Source organism: Halichoerus grypus, chromosome 1, assembly GCF_964656455.1.
Source record: "Halichoerus grypus chromosome 1, mHalGry1.hap1.1, whole genome shotgun sequence".
In the NCBI taxonomy this organism is placed as follows: Eukaryota; Metazoa; Chordata; class Mammalia; order Carnivora; family Phocidae; genus Halichoerus; species Halichoerus grypus.
In genome coordinates this window covers 56713775-56729888 of record NC_135712.1, presented here as the reverse complement: position 1 = coordinate 56729888, position 16114 = coordinate 56713775, and the positions used below count along the sequence as shown (strand labels likewise).

Below are 16114 nucleotides of genomic sequence, written 5' to 3'. Positions count from 1 at the left end.
TAAGACTGCGTGAAAAAGCAGAGGCATAACAGCCACAGTGCGGGTAAGTGCAAACTACCACATGTAGGACAAAATACTGCTGGCTGTAGTCAAAATATGGGGGACACTGAGCTATCAACACGACTTGAGAGAGGAATTTAATTTAGCCTGATCAATGTGCTAATTTAAGGAAAAATACTGGTCGTTACTGGAAACATTATTAAAAACCAAAAGCAGTGACACCCTGTTACTTGGAAAATCCTGTGTGACCCTGCACTTCCTAGATCTATTGTGAGTTATTGGGACATTAGGGATGTTTGAGGTTATTCCTAACCTCTGGAGGAGACTCATAAAACATCCCTTCATGGTTGTCAGACACAGTTGTAGCAGGATGGGTCACAGTTCTAAGCCAGGGTGGCGAATCTGATGTTCTGGATTCCCAGGGAGGTCTTCCCTCTAGGTGTCCTCTAATTGACTGTCACAGCTCAACCCCATGTCATGATGATAAATACAACCAGTGTAGGCTATGATACCAAGGATCCTGCTGGAAAAAAACTTCAAGAGGGCAACTGTTTGGTAAAGAATACAGAATATAGTTAGTTCTTTTTGGTGCAGGGAGGTATGTAACTCGATACATATCATGTCCTTAGACCCCAAGCACTGATTAGAAAATTCTTGGGAATGGACCAATAGAAGGGAGCTATTCCCAAGTGATGACATGAAGAATCCTTTTATTTATCCATGGCGGTTTCCCTTCTCCCTGGTATGTAGAAGGAACTCCCACATCATGCTCTTCTCAGTTGATACTATGATAAAACAGTAATGTAGTGGCACCTGAGGTTTTGACATTCTCTTTCATTCTAGTTTACTCGGCGCCACAATCAAACTGAAACTTGAGAATAACTAACCTAGTAATGAAAATACAGTAGAAATAAACCTAATGTTTTATGTATTTTGACCATCAAGGTAAATATGACCTTTCTGTTCCCCCCCAACCTTTTTTGCAGAGATAATGTTAAAGCAAATATGATAAAATGGGTCTGAAAGAGTGAAATGTTTGTAGATGTGAGGGTTCTTTTGCGCGTGTGAATGGAAAAAAAATTTTTTTAACTGCGAATTTTAAGTGGACCCTTCTCCCCTCTGTCTCTCTCACATACCGACCCTGCCCCCTCCCCCCCAAGAAAGGAAAGGTCGTCACTAAGGAGAAATGTCAGAAGGTGTGATATCCTGAGGAATCCTTAACAAATTCTGTTACATTCTATGTAATTTAAATTATTTTGGCAATCTTTAATTAGTCTTAATAAACACTCCGGGAGTGGTTAGTAAACATTTGAAGAATCCTGTTGGGGGAATAACATCCTCCAAAGGTTGTTAGCATTTGAAAAACTCTAGTCTCTTCAGAGGCTTCTACCACAAGAGCTTTACCTGTAGTTTTAACACCAGAGACTCTGTTAATAAATGATTATTTTCAATGGCCAAGTTAGTAGTGTTACAGGTACGTGGACTGGGACTGGCCAAATACTGTAGGGCACTCCAGCCCTTCCATCAATAGGGTATGAGACTCTAGCAAGCCCACTAGCCCTGGATCCCTAGATTACTAACCTCTTCTGTGTCTAGCAGTTAAACAGAATTGGGTTGCCTGACACTAAATATACTGGAATATTATTGGATTTGCTTTTAATAAACCTTTTGCATAAGATATTGTTGAATTCCCTAAAGAACAGAACTGGAACATTTTCAAGCTTACAGGACAGGCTGACTGTTACAGGATGCCTGCTTGCTTATCAACATGAATGATGCAGAAATTGGTCAAAAGCTGATTTCAGTGTAAAGAATCACCTGGTGAGGTTGGGGGTGGGGGTGGGAGAAGAGTTACAGCCCTCACCCACCTCTACCTCCTGAAGGCTACCAGAACCACCAAATCCCTGCAAGGGACCAAATTGGCCAAGTCCAGTTCACAACAATTTTCTTTAATGGAGGAAATAGAAATTCCTTATAGGTATAATAAAATTAATCCAGGCAGCACCTATAGTTGAATAGGCTTGCTGATAGCAGTTTCTGGTTTATCAGAAGAACTGAAGTCCCTGGTCCTCCTAGAAGATCTGCAAAGAGTCCAAGGATGAAGAACCTTGTCAGTTAAGCACACGGCTGAACCACTGGTGGGGGCCCTGGCATTTCTACTTCACACTCTTCCTATTCTTCTTCTGGTTTTCTACCAAAGCTAGCTAGTTTTCCATCTATCCACCTCTCCCTGGGAGTGCAATAAAGGTGGGACAGACCAAACAGAGTGATCGGTGTATCAAAGAACTAAGGTGAAGGTGTTAGAGAGAAGATTGTGCCCAAATTATTTTGAACCAACTGGGATGGAGGGGCTTTAATTATTTGATTGTTTTTGCAGCTAAGGTTATCTAACAGATATAAGTCTTTCTGAGCATTTTGAGAAGTTCAAAAACCAAGTAAAAATGAGCATTTGTGCTTCCTTTCATTTTAATAAATGTTTTTTATGGGTTTTTTCTTATGTATTTTCTTAGACCTCCATTCAAAAACAATCAGGAAAATGTATTCTCTAACTCCTCTCCCCAGAAGCAGATTTTAAAGAAGTAACAGCTGGTTGGTGACTAGCATGGTCTGTGGGTGTGCAGCATAGGAGTGTGAGCCTTTCCATCCCCACAGGGGCTCCTGGAAAGGGGATGACACAGGAGTTTGGTCCTAGTCTGTGAAGGGATTCATGTAGGGGACTTGTCCGGGAATCCTGTCCATATCACAAACTCAATAATGTAGCTGTTATTAGTAGTAATCTGAAAACCAAGAGCACCCCTGGTTATGACAACATGCATTTGCAATTTTAGACAAAGCTTAAGAGGCTAAGCTCCAGATATCAGGCTTTCCATAAGACAAAATAGGTGTTACAGCAAAAGAAAGTATAAGTCCCTCTTGCACTTGGCTATACTCAAATTGGATCAAATTGAAGTTTTCATGTTACCACTTGGTTCTCCCCAGTGCTGGTGAGGGCGCTGGGAGTTTAGGTTCAACATTTAATAATAATAGAGTCATAGGCTTTTTCAGTTTGAAGAGAACTTATAATTTCCCATGTATTATTATCTTGTTTAACTCTCACATTTCTGAGAGGCTGACAGGAAAGGTAAAATCTCCACTTTATGGATAATGGGCAGCCGATGCCCTAGCGAGGTTAGGTGACTTGTTCAGGTTTTCGCAGCCAGAATGGGGGAGGTTGGGAGTAGAATCTGTTCTTTTGGTTCTTGGTAGATGGTCTGTCCTCGACACCCCAGGGAATAAGAGGCTTGAAGGAAGGCTCTATTGTATGTAAAGAATAGTACCACGAGGCCAGCCCAGTGCCGGCAAAGAGTGTACAACGAAAAGCAAAAGTCAATTTTAGACTACTATGGAAGAGCATTTAGGAAATCATCCCCAAAAGATGGACGAAGAAATTGTGCTACCCTTGTGAGTAAATGAGGCCCTAAAAGATTTATGAGGAACCAGCTCATTTAGTTTAGAGGGCATTTATTTCTTTAGTATCTACCATGTGTGTGTTACAGGGAGGTCTATCACAGGTAAGAATTTTATATTACAAGTCCAGAAAGCATGGACTTCTTCAAACTTAGAAAATATAAGAAGGCCAAGGATAGGAGAACCCTCACAGAAGAGGCAACAAATCACTGCCATTTAAGAATTAGTGTCAATTCATATCCCATTATGCTGGGCCAATCCTGGACGGCCCAGAGGCTGTACTTTGGCTTGGTGTGCAAAGGTTGGTGACCCTGGAGCCTGGGCTGCCTATGCAACGGGCCACCATGGCTGCAATTCTGAGAGGGAGCACGCACACTCCAACCCCCCCGAAACGTTAAGCTTCGACCTTGAGTGGATAAGCACTCTGGGGATTTCTTTCTGTTTCCGTGTGTTCTAGTAAACCAGTTATGGGAAGAGTATCTAGTATCAGCTGTGGATTGTATCACTCACTGACCTTTAAGAGTCTAACTTCCAAATTTAAACAGCCATCATCAAGTTGTCTAAGCTCCAAATTTAGAAATCAACGGATTTCAGATGGCATTTTTTGTTTGAGGGGGCTGGCTGATCAAACCCTTTTAAAGCTCCTTTCTGTTCCACTCAGTGTTCAGAGAGAATAGAAGGGAGACACCAGGATAAACAATTATATAGCTTATCCGACCCATGAAAAGGGCCAACAGCTATAAAATCTACCAGTCTGTTCGAGAACTATTATAGCTGACAGAGAAGCAAAGAGGATAGTGAACTAGCTGGTTATAAGAGAGGTGTCTACACCGTGAAATTTCTTTTCCATAACTACACCAAAATGTTAAAAATTTTATAGTGGGTTCTTCTTGGTAGGGAGGGCTCTGAAGACAGGCCAAAAGGCACCAAAAACCCAGCCCTTCCAAATCTAGTGCAAATGAAGACCTCTTTACCACCCCCTCCAAGGTCCAAGATAAGTTTTTGTGATACCCACTTCCCAGCAGGACCCTAGAAACCATCCCTAGTGGGTAAGGCATTTTTAAAGCTTTCTAAAGGAGCTGACATACCACCATATCTCTTCCTTTGTAACATCTAGTATTTATAAAAACACTCTATTCTCAAGGAGAACTCCAACCACAGCCATCTTTCTGTTGGGAAACAATTGCAAGGATTCCTCCACCTTCAGCTACACTAATTCACTGATGGGATTCCAGGTAATAATCAAGTATGTTCTTTCCATGCCATCTTGCAACAAAGGGCAGTAAACTCTGAGGTAGCGCAGTGATACAGCAAGGAGGGTCCTTGGGATTTACCCTTCAATTCCATATAACCCTAGAGCCTTTTCAATTGCTAAAGTGCTGAGTTAGAGTTTAAGCATCTTTTCTCCTAGAACTGTCAGTCCCCCAGGCAATAGGGGCAGACCGCGTGACTACTGTGGAACCACCTGGAAAACTTGCCTGAAAGAGTGTGGCGACTAAAACAAGGGAACACACACACGAGCCGGAACCGCAGCCGGCACAACATGAATCACAAGGTATCTTTGGTATCTCATTAGAAATCTAGGTCCATATTCTCCTGTCCCCGCTGAAATTTAGGGTGGAAACGTGTACTCTTTTATTAGTACTTATGTCATTCTTTCCTAATATACGACAAGTCTGCAGTGTTTTTCATACCTCTCATCTTCCAGAACACACGGTAAAACAATGCCTTCCTTAAGATGTGAGGAGAGTGATCGACATTTGCGCGGGTACCTGGGCCCCCTCCTCTGCTCACCCCGCTATAATTACTACCTTCAATCTCAGTGAGGCTACGTTGGCAAAGGGGACTGAGAAAACTCAAGACAGATATTTGCAGGCACCAAAATGTTGCACTGGTAAGTCAGTCACTATATTATTTGCTTTTTAGCATCCCTTGACTCTTGTTCTTGACCAGGTAAAAGAGGGTGGGGGGATAAAGGACAACATGAGGGTTTAGCATATATGCCATACTGAAGTGGCACTTTAAAAAAAAAAAAATTCACATTTTCTACCTGGCTTTTAAGAGCAGGAGTTATTTCATGGTGATTTTCCAGCAGGCTTTTCTGAGGTAGATAAAACATGGAGGAGAAGTAGTCTGAAGAAGCAGAGGGTGGCCAAAGCCTATGTGGTTAGGATTAGTTTGAAAGGAATTTCAGAAGTGAAAGCTGAGCTTGTCATATGCAATACTACAGAAAAGAGGGACAGGGCTCAAGGCTGTCCACCACTTAGCCAAGGCTTTTAGAATTTCATAGGTGGGAAATAGGCTAATCTGGCTAGGAAAGAACAGAACTGTGGGAACAACAGAGTGAGAGCAGAACCTTGGTGAGCACGCAGCTAATCAAGCCTAGGCAGAGAACGGCACAAAACATGTATCCCTCACGACCTTAGTGATCACGAAAGAACACTGATTACAGTTATCACAAGACTTTAAAAGCAACCAACAGGCTTGAGGGCTTCAACTGCTTTTTGTTCTTGTTGTTGTTGTTGTTTTGGATAAAGAGCAAATTTTGCCTCTTTCCTCAGGCCTCCTGTTTGCACAGGTACTGTAATTGCATTAAGCATGTCAGGGAAAGCCAAATCCTGATGAAATAATTAGTGGGATGGATTCTGAACTCCTTTTTCTGCTCATTTGAGTTACAGCTGAACAGGCTGGCCTTCCTAAGCCCCAGCAAGGTTAACATTCCCAGCCGGGGCCTTTCTTTCTGGAGAATCACTGCTGCTATCACAGGCAGATGCTCTACGTTTAAATGAACGAGCCGTTGTGGGCCAAATGTTAGTAGTTAAACGCTACCGTCACAGAGACATACAAAGCTATTGTCAAGTTCCCAGACACACCTGGTGGCTAAGAAACTTGAGGAAGGAAAGAAATTTGCTATTGGCTCCAAGCCATTCATCACGACTTCTGATACAGGTAAACTGGGATTATTTTATACGAGAGAATAAAATCATAACCACTGGCCTCAGTTTCTCTCCCCAGTCTAAGATTAAACATTTGTCAGGAGGACATACACCGGAAAGAGGGAAATCACACGTAGTGTTCTCGCGGGTTGATGTAGACTCTCTCGGGCTCGTTGCTTTCATGATGTTTGCCAGGACTCCGGTCTTGGTAGCATATCTGACTGTAAAGGGGGTACAGCTGCTGAATCCCATCTTCCCCTGTGGGATTCTCATCTTCATAGTCCAATCTCCTGCTATTTAGTCCATTCTAAAAATTCAAATATTGCTTACATTAACAGAGCAGCTGTTTGCATTTTTCTAGCACTTTGGTAAAAACAGGCAAGAACTGAATTCATTACAGTCTGTGTCTCTGATTCATTATCCCACAAGCTACTGAAAGGCAAGGTAAAGTCCAACAACTTACCATTTTCCAGTCCTGCGTTGCTTACAATACCTGAATAAGAGTCGCAGCAGCTCCTAAATAGAAAGTTATGACTAACGGGAACTATAGTCAATTTCAGGTTTCAAAATTTGGAACTGGTATCGGTTAAACTAGGGAAGAACAAGGCTATGAACTTCCGGAATCCCTCGGCAAGCCTCAAGTTTGGAATGTGTGCATGAAATATACAGAGAATTACGTCCAACAGCCAAAACAAAACCAAAAGAAACCTCAGGATTCAGTGCTGGAGAATTAGGGAAAAGACAGTGAAATGAACTTGTGTTTGACCATATGCCCAACGTAACTGAGAATCAGAAACGCTGTCAGAGCTGACACCATCAAATGAACCCCCATGACGCTCTGTGGTGTCTCTGGTACTGACCCCTCGACCCGGTTACTGGTTTCATAAAACTCGATTACTTCTAAGATGGGCAAGCAAGCTCAAGGACTTTACAAAATCATACTACGCATGCTCAGATAGCGGAGAGGTGAAAAAAATAATTTTCATGGAAATCAAGTGATATTCTAATAAGTATGGTAGCCACCAGCTCCACCTGGGCAGACCCCCGCAGCAGGACCACGTTACTTACAGAGTGCTGGAGACCGCCAACCTCTCTTTCTTTGAACTGAGTCTGCAAAGGCAAGTGTTCGGTCTGGAGGAAGAAGAAGGAACAAGACATGCACTTTAAAGCACCAAACACATGGTGAAATATATCAATCAAGACCATGAAGATGCCTATTTTTAAAAAAGCCTTTCATGTCTTGTCAAATGTATGCCAACTAAGCAATGTTCCATTTGAGGAAGGGATAAATAAATACATTTCTTGAGTTTGTCTCTCTCTCTCCTAACTCCAGACTTCCGGAAGGAAGAAAACATACAGAGCATCTGCTGCAGAACCTCTCATGCAAACTTATTTACACCTTACCTGAGGGAGGAGGACTTACCTTTTCTGCAGAAGAATCTGATACTGTGAATCAGCTAAAAGTGATTTGGGGGTGGTAATGAAAAGTTATTTTTGTCCTTATCTAGATCTATAGTCACCCTTTTCTTCCTGATACCTACTCCCTGCCTCCCACCCCCTCACAGATCATAAAGGGGATTCCTCATTTTCAAACCTCACCCTAGGAAGAATCCTTCTCAGCTTCCCCTTGGCTTATAAATGCATTCTTACCCTTCAGCCCCCCGGTCAAATATTAGCTCTTCCAAGAAGCCTTGCATAAAGCATATATTATTATTGCAATTATTTGTTTATATTTGCTTGCCTCCTTCACTAGGATTGAGAGTGCTAGTTGGAGTATTTTACAAACATTATTACCTCCTTCATAATCTCTCTAAAAATTCTATAAAACTGATGTTTTTATTTTATGGATGACTAAAACTGAACCTTAGAGTGGTTCAGTAAGGTGTCTCCAGTCACACAGCTGGGGAGTAGTGGATTGTGATTCACACGTGGCTTTGTCTGAATCCTAATCCTATATTCCTATAGCCCCTGCCTCTAGCTCAGTGTCTAGAAAATAGATGTTTAATAACTATAACAGAAGAAGGCCTGAAAGTCCCAGCATGTAGGCGTATCTATCAACATGTTCTCCTTTTCACTTCCTTTCCTCATGCTGTCCTTTTGGCCTGGAAGGTCTGCCCCTTAGTCTCTGACAGTTGAAATACTACCCCATCCATCTTGGCCTGGCTGAAGTCATTTTTTTTTTTTCCTCCTACAAGGCCCATCAAAGTTCATTTCTTCACTCCTAGTAGGTTCTCTTCCTGTTCTTGTTTATATCTTCATCATAGCACACACCACTGATCCATCTGACAATATCTGTACCTTTCGACCCCAGTGAAGAGCGAGAGCCTTCCTGGCCCTCCTCTTCCAGCTCCAAACCCAAGCCTGCGGTTCTGCAACAGTAGGAAGTCAACAGATAACTAATGAATTTACTGAACTCTAAACTATTAATTTTTGATATCCCATATTAAGGTTATCTAAATTATAAATTATGTCTGACAAATCTGTTCCTCTTGTCACGTTCTGCATGATTCTAGGGTGCTTCCCACATGACCACATGAGATGGACAGTACACACTGGTAAAAGTCCAAGGCAGGGCCAGCTTCATGGAGTATGACCAGTCACACAGGGCCTTGTGTTTAGAAGGTCCCACTTTGGGGCTTAATGCTCAGTGGTTGTTGCCATCTTAGATTCTGTGTTTTGTAAGTGGTCTTATGAAACAGTGGAGCATGCCTCAGTGACCTGTAGCCTCCACTCAAGGATGTCCTCTCCGGCTGCTTGTGTTTGATTTGGTTCTTGGCCCCCACCCCCTTACCCTGGTGTCCCAGATCCCCCTCGCTTTCCCCTCCCTGTGCCTGTCCAGTGACTGTGCTGTCCTCTGCCCTGGCAGGGGCCCAAGTGCTGGTACAGGGAAGGCTGGGGTCAGGACTGCATGCCCCCCACATCATGGTATTTCTGGCAGGTGACTAGAGGACACGTTTCAGTGAGGACAAGTCTTTCACCCTGATCTAGGAACCTGACATCACCATCTTGACATTGTTAATTTTCAACAAGAGGCCCTGCATTTTCATTTTATGCTGAGCCTCACAAATTATGTGGCTGGTCCTGGTCCAAGGAAAATAGATTTAGGGAGGGCGCCTGGGTGGCTCAGTTGGTTAAGCGACTGCCTTCGGCTCAGGTCATGATCCTGGAGTCCCGGGATCGAGTCCCGCATCGGGCTCCCTGCTCGGCAGGGAGTCTGCTTTGCCCTCTGACCCTATCCCCTCTCATGTGCTCTCTCTCATTCTCTCTCTCAAATAAATAAATAAAATCTTTAAAAAAAAAAGAAAATAGATTTAGGGAAAAAAATACCTAAAACTAAACTGCCATTTTGTTTGCTGTTTTAGATGATCCTGGTTGCTGTTCTCCCCTTCTATCAATACAGGTAACTGAGAAATTATTCTGCATCAGTGCTGTGTAGAAAGGGCAAGTGCCTTTCTTCCCACTAGTGGCAGAGTGCAGAAAGCAAGGGTGCAGTCAACATTGAAAAGAGACCATGTTCTAGAAATATAGTGATTACAGCCTCAAAAGTTCAAGAAAACATTTGGTTGGAATATGTGCTGTTCTATGTTTACGCTATAAAATTCCAAATGGCAAATTTAATATGACTAGAAAATAAATTACCATCCAGATTTTCCTGAACACTCAGGATAATACTTATATTTGGTTATTGTCAGTGAAACACAGCAACAACCAAAAGCCTTTGGAAGCCTTTGTTCATTGTGGGCAGGATGAACCATTCAGCATCCTGAGTAACAATATAGCCAGTAATAAATTAATAGTGTTCGAGCATTACAGAGGCAAGAAAATCTGTCTATTTCATTTCAATTAAGAGATTTCAAAGAGCCGTGGCTTTATGAGTAATAATAGCATTGCTACATTTGTCTCATAGTAGAAGATATATAATTAGCCAGAAGTGGTACATGTGAAAATAAAGGACAAGAAGAGAGAGTTTCTAGAACTGAGCAGGACACTATGAATAATCTTCACTTGCACTGAATGGATGACAAGCATACATGTAAGGTCCTTTTCTCTACCCAATATTGTAAACTGTCACAAACAAACCACTATCCCTCATGGGCGCCCACGAATTTTGTAATATAATATTGAACCAAATTCTATGAAAAGAAGTACCACACATCCTAGAGATGGCCCTGCATTAGGGATCAGGGGTTACGGAAAAGCATGCCGCCCCTGCCTCTGCATTGTGCAGCCATCCAATTTCTGACAAGATACATAAGGAATTTCATTTAATCTAATGGTGGGTGGTATACGTGTTCTATTTCTGCACTCCCTAAACTACCTGAAATGTTGAATATCTGACTTTAAAAAAAGGTTAATCACCAGTATATTGCAAAGTGTCTTGCATAATACCTTACTTATGTTTGGTGCTTAATATATATGTACTAAATTAACTTATAATATTTTAACTAATGGATACACAGCATATATCATTCTATTATTCTTACATTTTTTTCCCTAGAAAGCCTTGGGCTACTCTGAATCTCAATACATATTTTGATTTCCTTACTGGCGTGTACTATCTTGTAACAACTTCTATTCAGCTACAACCCATAAGCACTTTCTTCATTTCTTAAGTCATTAGACTTTCTTGCTCTAATGCTTCTTCCTTATAATGACAAGTGATACATTTTTTACTTCTGCTTCCAGTCATGATGGAGAACTAATACCAGACTAGCCCCTCCTGTCATGAAAGATACACCAGAAAACTGGACAAAATACATAAACAACAGCTTTCAGACAGTGGATAACTGTGCTGCACAGGACTGGGATCTCAAGAGACAGAAAAACATATGGTGATCCTATAATAGCCCTGGCAACTATCTGGTTTTTCTGCTGATCTGGGAAGAGAAAACCCAAGAAGAGCACAGAACTTTGCTGAGCTGAGGGGACAGAGTTCAGCACTCAGGCAAGCTGAGGTGACTGTAATCTGTGGGACAGGTTATTGAAAAGAAGGAAAATCCTCACTGGACATGTGAGACATTCAGTCGAGACCCCAAGGTCATGCTTTAAGAGTAAGGTTAAAATAGCTCTAAGGCAGAGAGTATTCTAGAACAACCCTAACAAAGCTTAAAAACAAGCTTCCAGAAGAACAAGTTGATCTTAAATTAACCGAGTGACAAAAAACAACTCGATCCTCATTAAGGAATGACAGCAAAATTCAAATAATTGACAGGATAACATTCACAATGTCCAGCATCCAATTAAAATGTACTAAACATGAAAAAAAAAAAAAAGCAGGGAAACAATAAGTCAGTAGAACCGAACCCAAAAGTGACATATAGGGAATTAATAGACAAGAACTTTATAACACTTATTATAAATATGGGTAAGGATGTAAAAATTATGAACAGAATAGGACAATCAAAAACTATGAAAGAACTAAAAAGAATTTCTAGGACTGAAAAAATACAATATCTGAATTGAAAAAGTCACTGCAGGGCCTTAATAGACCCACAAAAGAAAAGCCCAATGCACTTGAAGACAGAAACTATCCATACAAAGAACAGATGGGAAAAAAGCTTAAAAAAAAAAATTAAATATAGCTTTAGTGATCTGTGGAATAATATAAAGAGATCTACCATTTGTCGATAACTGGAATCACAGAAGGAAGGCAAGTCAGGAAAAAATATTTGAAGAATTGCTAAAATTTTCCAAATTAGATGAAAAATACATCAATAACTCTAAGAAGCTCAATGAACTCCACTAAGGGTAAACATAAAGGAAACTACTTCGATACATGTCAAACTTGAACTGCTGAAAACAATAATAAAGAAAATCTAAGATGTGGCCAGAGGAAAAAGTAAGATACAGTATGTACAGAGAAATAAAGATAAGAATTACACTGGCCATTCACCAGAAAAAAAATGAACTCAAGCCCAACCATGAAAATAAATATATTTAATAAGAATAGACTAAACAGGGCGCCTGGGTGGTTCAGTCGATTAAGTGTCTGCATTCAGCTCAGGTCATGATCCTGGGGTCCTGGGATCGAGTCCCGTGTCTGGCTCCCTGCTCAGTGGGGAGCTTGCTTCTCCCTCTCCCTCTGCCTGCCGCTCCCCCTGCTCGTGCACTCGCTCTCTTTCTCTCTGTCAAATAAATAAACAAAATCTTAAAAAAAAAAATAAAGTCAGGGATTTTCAGACTGGGTAAAGAAGCAACTCAACTCGATGTTAGCTATGTGAAATGCATTTTAAATATAAAGATATAGGTAGGTTAAAAGTAAGGGAATGGAAAAACACGTACCAGGAAAGCATGATTCATTAAGAAGAAATTTAAACCAGGGTGGCTATAATATCAAAGTGACTACAGGACAAGGAAAATTACCAGAGACAAGAATCTTTTAGGGGTGCCTGGGTGGCTCAGTCGATAAAGCATCTGCCTTCGGCTCAGGTCATGATCTTGGGGTTCTGGTATCGAGACCCATGTCATGCTCCCCGCTCAGCAGGGAGCCTGCTTCTCCCTCTCCTTCTGCCCCCCCTTTCCCCCCACTCATATTCTCAAATGCTCTGCTCTGTCTCTCTCTCTCAAATAATAAAAAATCTTTTTTTTTTTTTTAAAGATTTTATTTATTTATTTGAGACAGAGAGAATGAGAGAGAGAGAGAGAGCACATGAGAGGGGGGAGGGTCAGAGGGAGAAGCAGGCTCCCCGCCGAGCAGGGAGCCCGATGTGGGACTCGATCCAGGGACTCCAGGATCATGGCCTGAGCCGAAGGCAGTCGCTTAACCAACTGAGCCACCCAGGCACCCTCAAATAATAAAAAATCTTAAAAAAAAGAAAAAAAGAATCTTTCATAATGATCACAGGATCAAGAGGACAACACAGCATAACAATCTTAAATGTGTATACACCCAATAAAAACACATGAGTAACTAACTGACAGAACTGAAAGGAGAAACAGCAACATTCACAAATACAGCTGGAAATACCACTCTTCTCTCAGTAACTGATAAAAATGTAAACTGAAAATCATTTATTTATAAAGAATACTTGAATGACATGACCAGCCAACATGACCTAATTGACATTTATAGATTACTACACTCAACAACAGAATATATATTTGTTTAGTGCACATGGAACATTCAGTAAGATGGACCATATGCTGAGCAATAAAAGAGGTCTGAAAATACTTAAAAGGCTTGAAATCCTATAGATGTATTTTTAAATCACAACAGAATTTAGTGAGTAGTCAATAACAAAAACATACTTGGAAAACTCAAAAGTGTTTAGAAACTAAAGAACATACTTTTAAATAACTCAATGGTCAAAGGAGAAATAATAAGGGAAACTAGAAAGTGTTTTGAATTGAATGAAAATGAAATTATAACATACCAAACTTCTGAGATTTTGAAAAAAGAACTCCTTAAAGAAAAGTTTATAGCTTTAAATGCTCGTATTAGAAAACAAGAAAGTCCCAAACTAATGATCGAGTTTAAACTTCTTCAAGAAGCTGAAACAAGAGGCGCCTGAGTGGCTCAGACGTTAAGCATCTGCCTTCCGCTCAGGTCATGATCCCAGGGTCCTGGGATCAAGCCCCGCATCAGGCTCCCTGCTCGGCGGGAAGCCTGCTTCTCCCTCTCTCACTCCCCCTGCTTGTGTTCCCTCTCTCGCTGTGTCTCTGTCAAATAAATAAAAAATCTAAAAAAAAAAAAAAAAGCTGAAACAAGAAGTGCAAATTACATCCAATGGAAGTTGAAAGAAAGAGTGAAAAATCAATAAATAAACAATGGGCAAACATTCTACAAAACCCGAAAAGCTGGTTCTTAAAATTTCAATAAAATTGCAAAACCTCTAGTAAGAAAAAAGAGAAAACACAAACCAATATCAAAATGAAAAAGGTGACACTATAACTGATCTCATATAAATTAAAAGAATAAGATAGATGTGCTATGAACCATTTGATGACAATCTCAAAAACCTAGATGAAATGGACAAATGTCTTGAAAGACACAATTAAAATCCTTTCCACAGAAAAACTCCAGGCCCAGATGGAATCACTAGTAAATTCTATCAAACAATTAAAAGCATCTTAAATTCTTTCTGCAAATGGGGGGGGGGTGAGAATACGTTGTAACTCCTTTTATGAAATTAGCATCACCCTAGTACCAAAACCAAAAATATTACAAAAAAAAAAAAAGAAAACTAAAGATTTTTATTCATAAATCCCCAAACCTGAAATAAAAACAGCCCTCAACAGTGGAATGAATAAACAAATCATGGTATGTTCATAAAATGGTATACTACACAACCATGAAAGGAAATTTATTCATGCAACAACATGGATCTCAAGAACATTATGCTGAGCAAAAGAAATTAGACACAAAAGAGCATGCTGTGATTCTCTTTATGTGAAGTTCTTTTTTAAAAGCATAACTAACATACTGGGATAGAAATCATATTAATGGTTGCCTGAGGCAGGAGGTGTTGGGAGGGATGGTGGTAGAGGGTATGTATGACAAATTTTTCAGGTCACAGAAATGTTCTTAATTGGGGTAGTGTTCACACGAATGTATACATTTGGCAAAGCTTATCAAACAGTACACTTAAAATGGAGCACAGTATTATTTAAGTTAAATCTCAATAAGGTTGAATATTAAAAAAAAACCTATACTTTCCATTTTATCCTAGTTATTCTATTTTGAAGGAACATGTGTGGGGAGGCAAAGTAGAATGAGAAGTCACTGATGCAGTCTGGAATCTGTGATACAAGAACCTAGTAAATTCTCAATAAATACTTCATCACAGATTGTCCTCGATGCAGGAGTTCCGTGGTAGTATCCAACTGCTTGCTTTGTTCTAGTGACTGAGTCCCATTCTATTAGAGATGATTTCACCACACGAGAGGAGGAACACGTGAAGAAATAGCTACCATACATAATTCACAAAATATGGATTCCTAAGGCATCAAGGATATTACATTCCTATCTATTAAGTACCTCTCTGAAAGAACTTATATTACTAAAACCATGAACCAAAAGTCAATTTTCCCTTTTACTTCATTTTTAATAACGGTTAGAATGTTGACATGTTGCGTGAGCAACAACTATAAAGAGTGTGTTCTAATCAAGCGAAATTTACAACATTAATTAGGTACTTGTTTAATGAGATAAATAATTGTTACTGTTCTCCATGATAATTAACCATAAGGATAAGCTATTCACATGAATGTCTCTTATTATTACAGTAGACCCTTGGCATTCACAGATTTAACACTGCTGGTTTTAACCATTCATGAGTGAATTTAAAAAGGTTATGACAGGTTGTAAGGCTGTAATTTGTAATTTTGTTGAGACACAAATTTGAGTCAAGATTGGGGAGGCTTCTGTGATGGGATAATCATTTAGCTAGTTAATGAGCTTAGCAACTGCTTCAATATCCACTTTTCAATGTGTCTTTGTTATTCTCAACTCTTATGAGTTTTATAAAAGATAGGGGTATTTAAGAATGTAGGGTTTCTCAAAAGCTTGTGAAGTATCCTCAATGAATGTCAATGAGGAGTACTGTATTATTAATCAACCTTTTCCTTTGAAATTTAGAAATGGTTCCTTATTTTTTTAGTTAATTCTTCTTTCTGCAGCATCTATAATCAATCATGATCAATGAAGATTGCCACTATACATTACACAGGTTAAATATATGAAGTCGGTCTGGATCTTATTCCCTAAGACATACTTACAACTCCTCTTTCCC

The 16114-nt window shown here is 40.2% G+C and overlaps 1 protein-coding gene across 2 annotated transcripts in view; it reads right to left on the bottom strand.

Annotated features, from left to right (window-relative positions):
- Window positions 1-1790: 1790 nt before the first annotated feature.
- NECTIN3 (nectin cell adhesion molecule 3) overlaps window positions 1791-16114 on the bottom strand; it is a 123004-nt gene continuing 108680 nt past the window's right edge. The window contains exons 8-10 of one of the 2 annotated variants that reach the window (XM_078065833.1): window positions 7452-7514; window positions 6495-6690; window positions 1791-2081 (exon numbers count right to left, since the gene is read on the bottom strand). In XM_078065833.1, coding sequence (XP_077921959.1) covers window positions 6511-6690; window positions 7452-7514 — 243 coding nt within the window. In that variant the 3' untranslated portion in view covers window positions 1791-2081; window positions 6495-6510. Of the gene's footprint in view, window positions 6691-7451; window positions 7515-16114 lie in introns of both variants that reach the window. The other variant, XM_036088798.2, reaches the window with a different exon arrangement.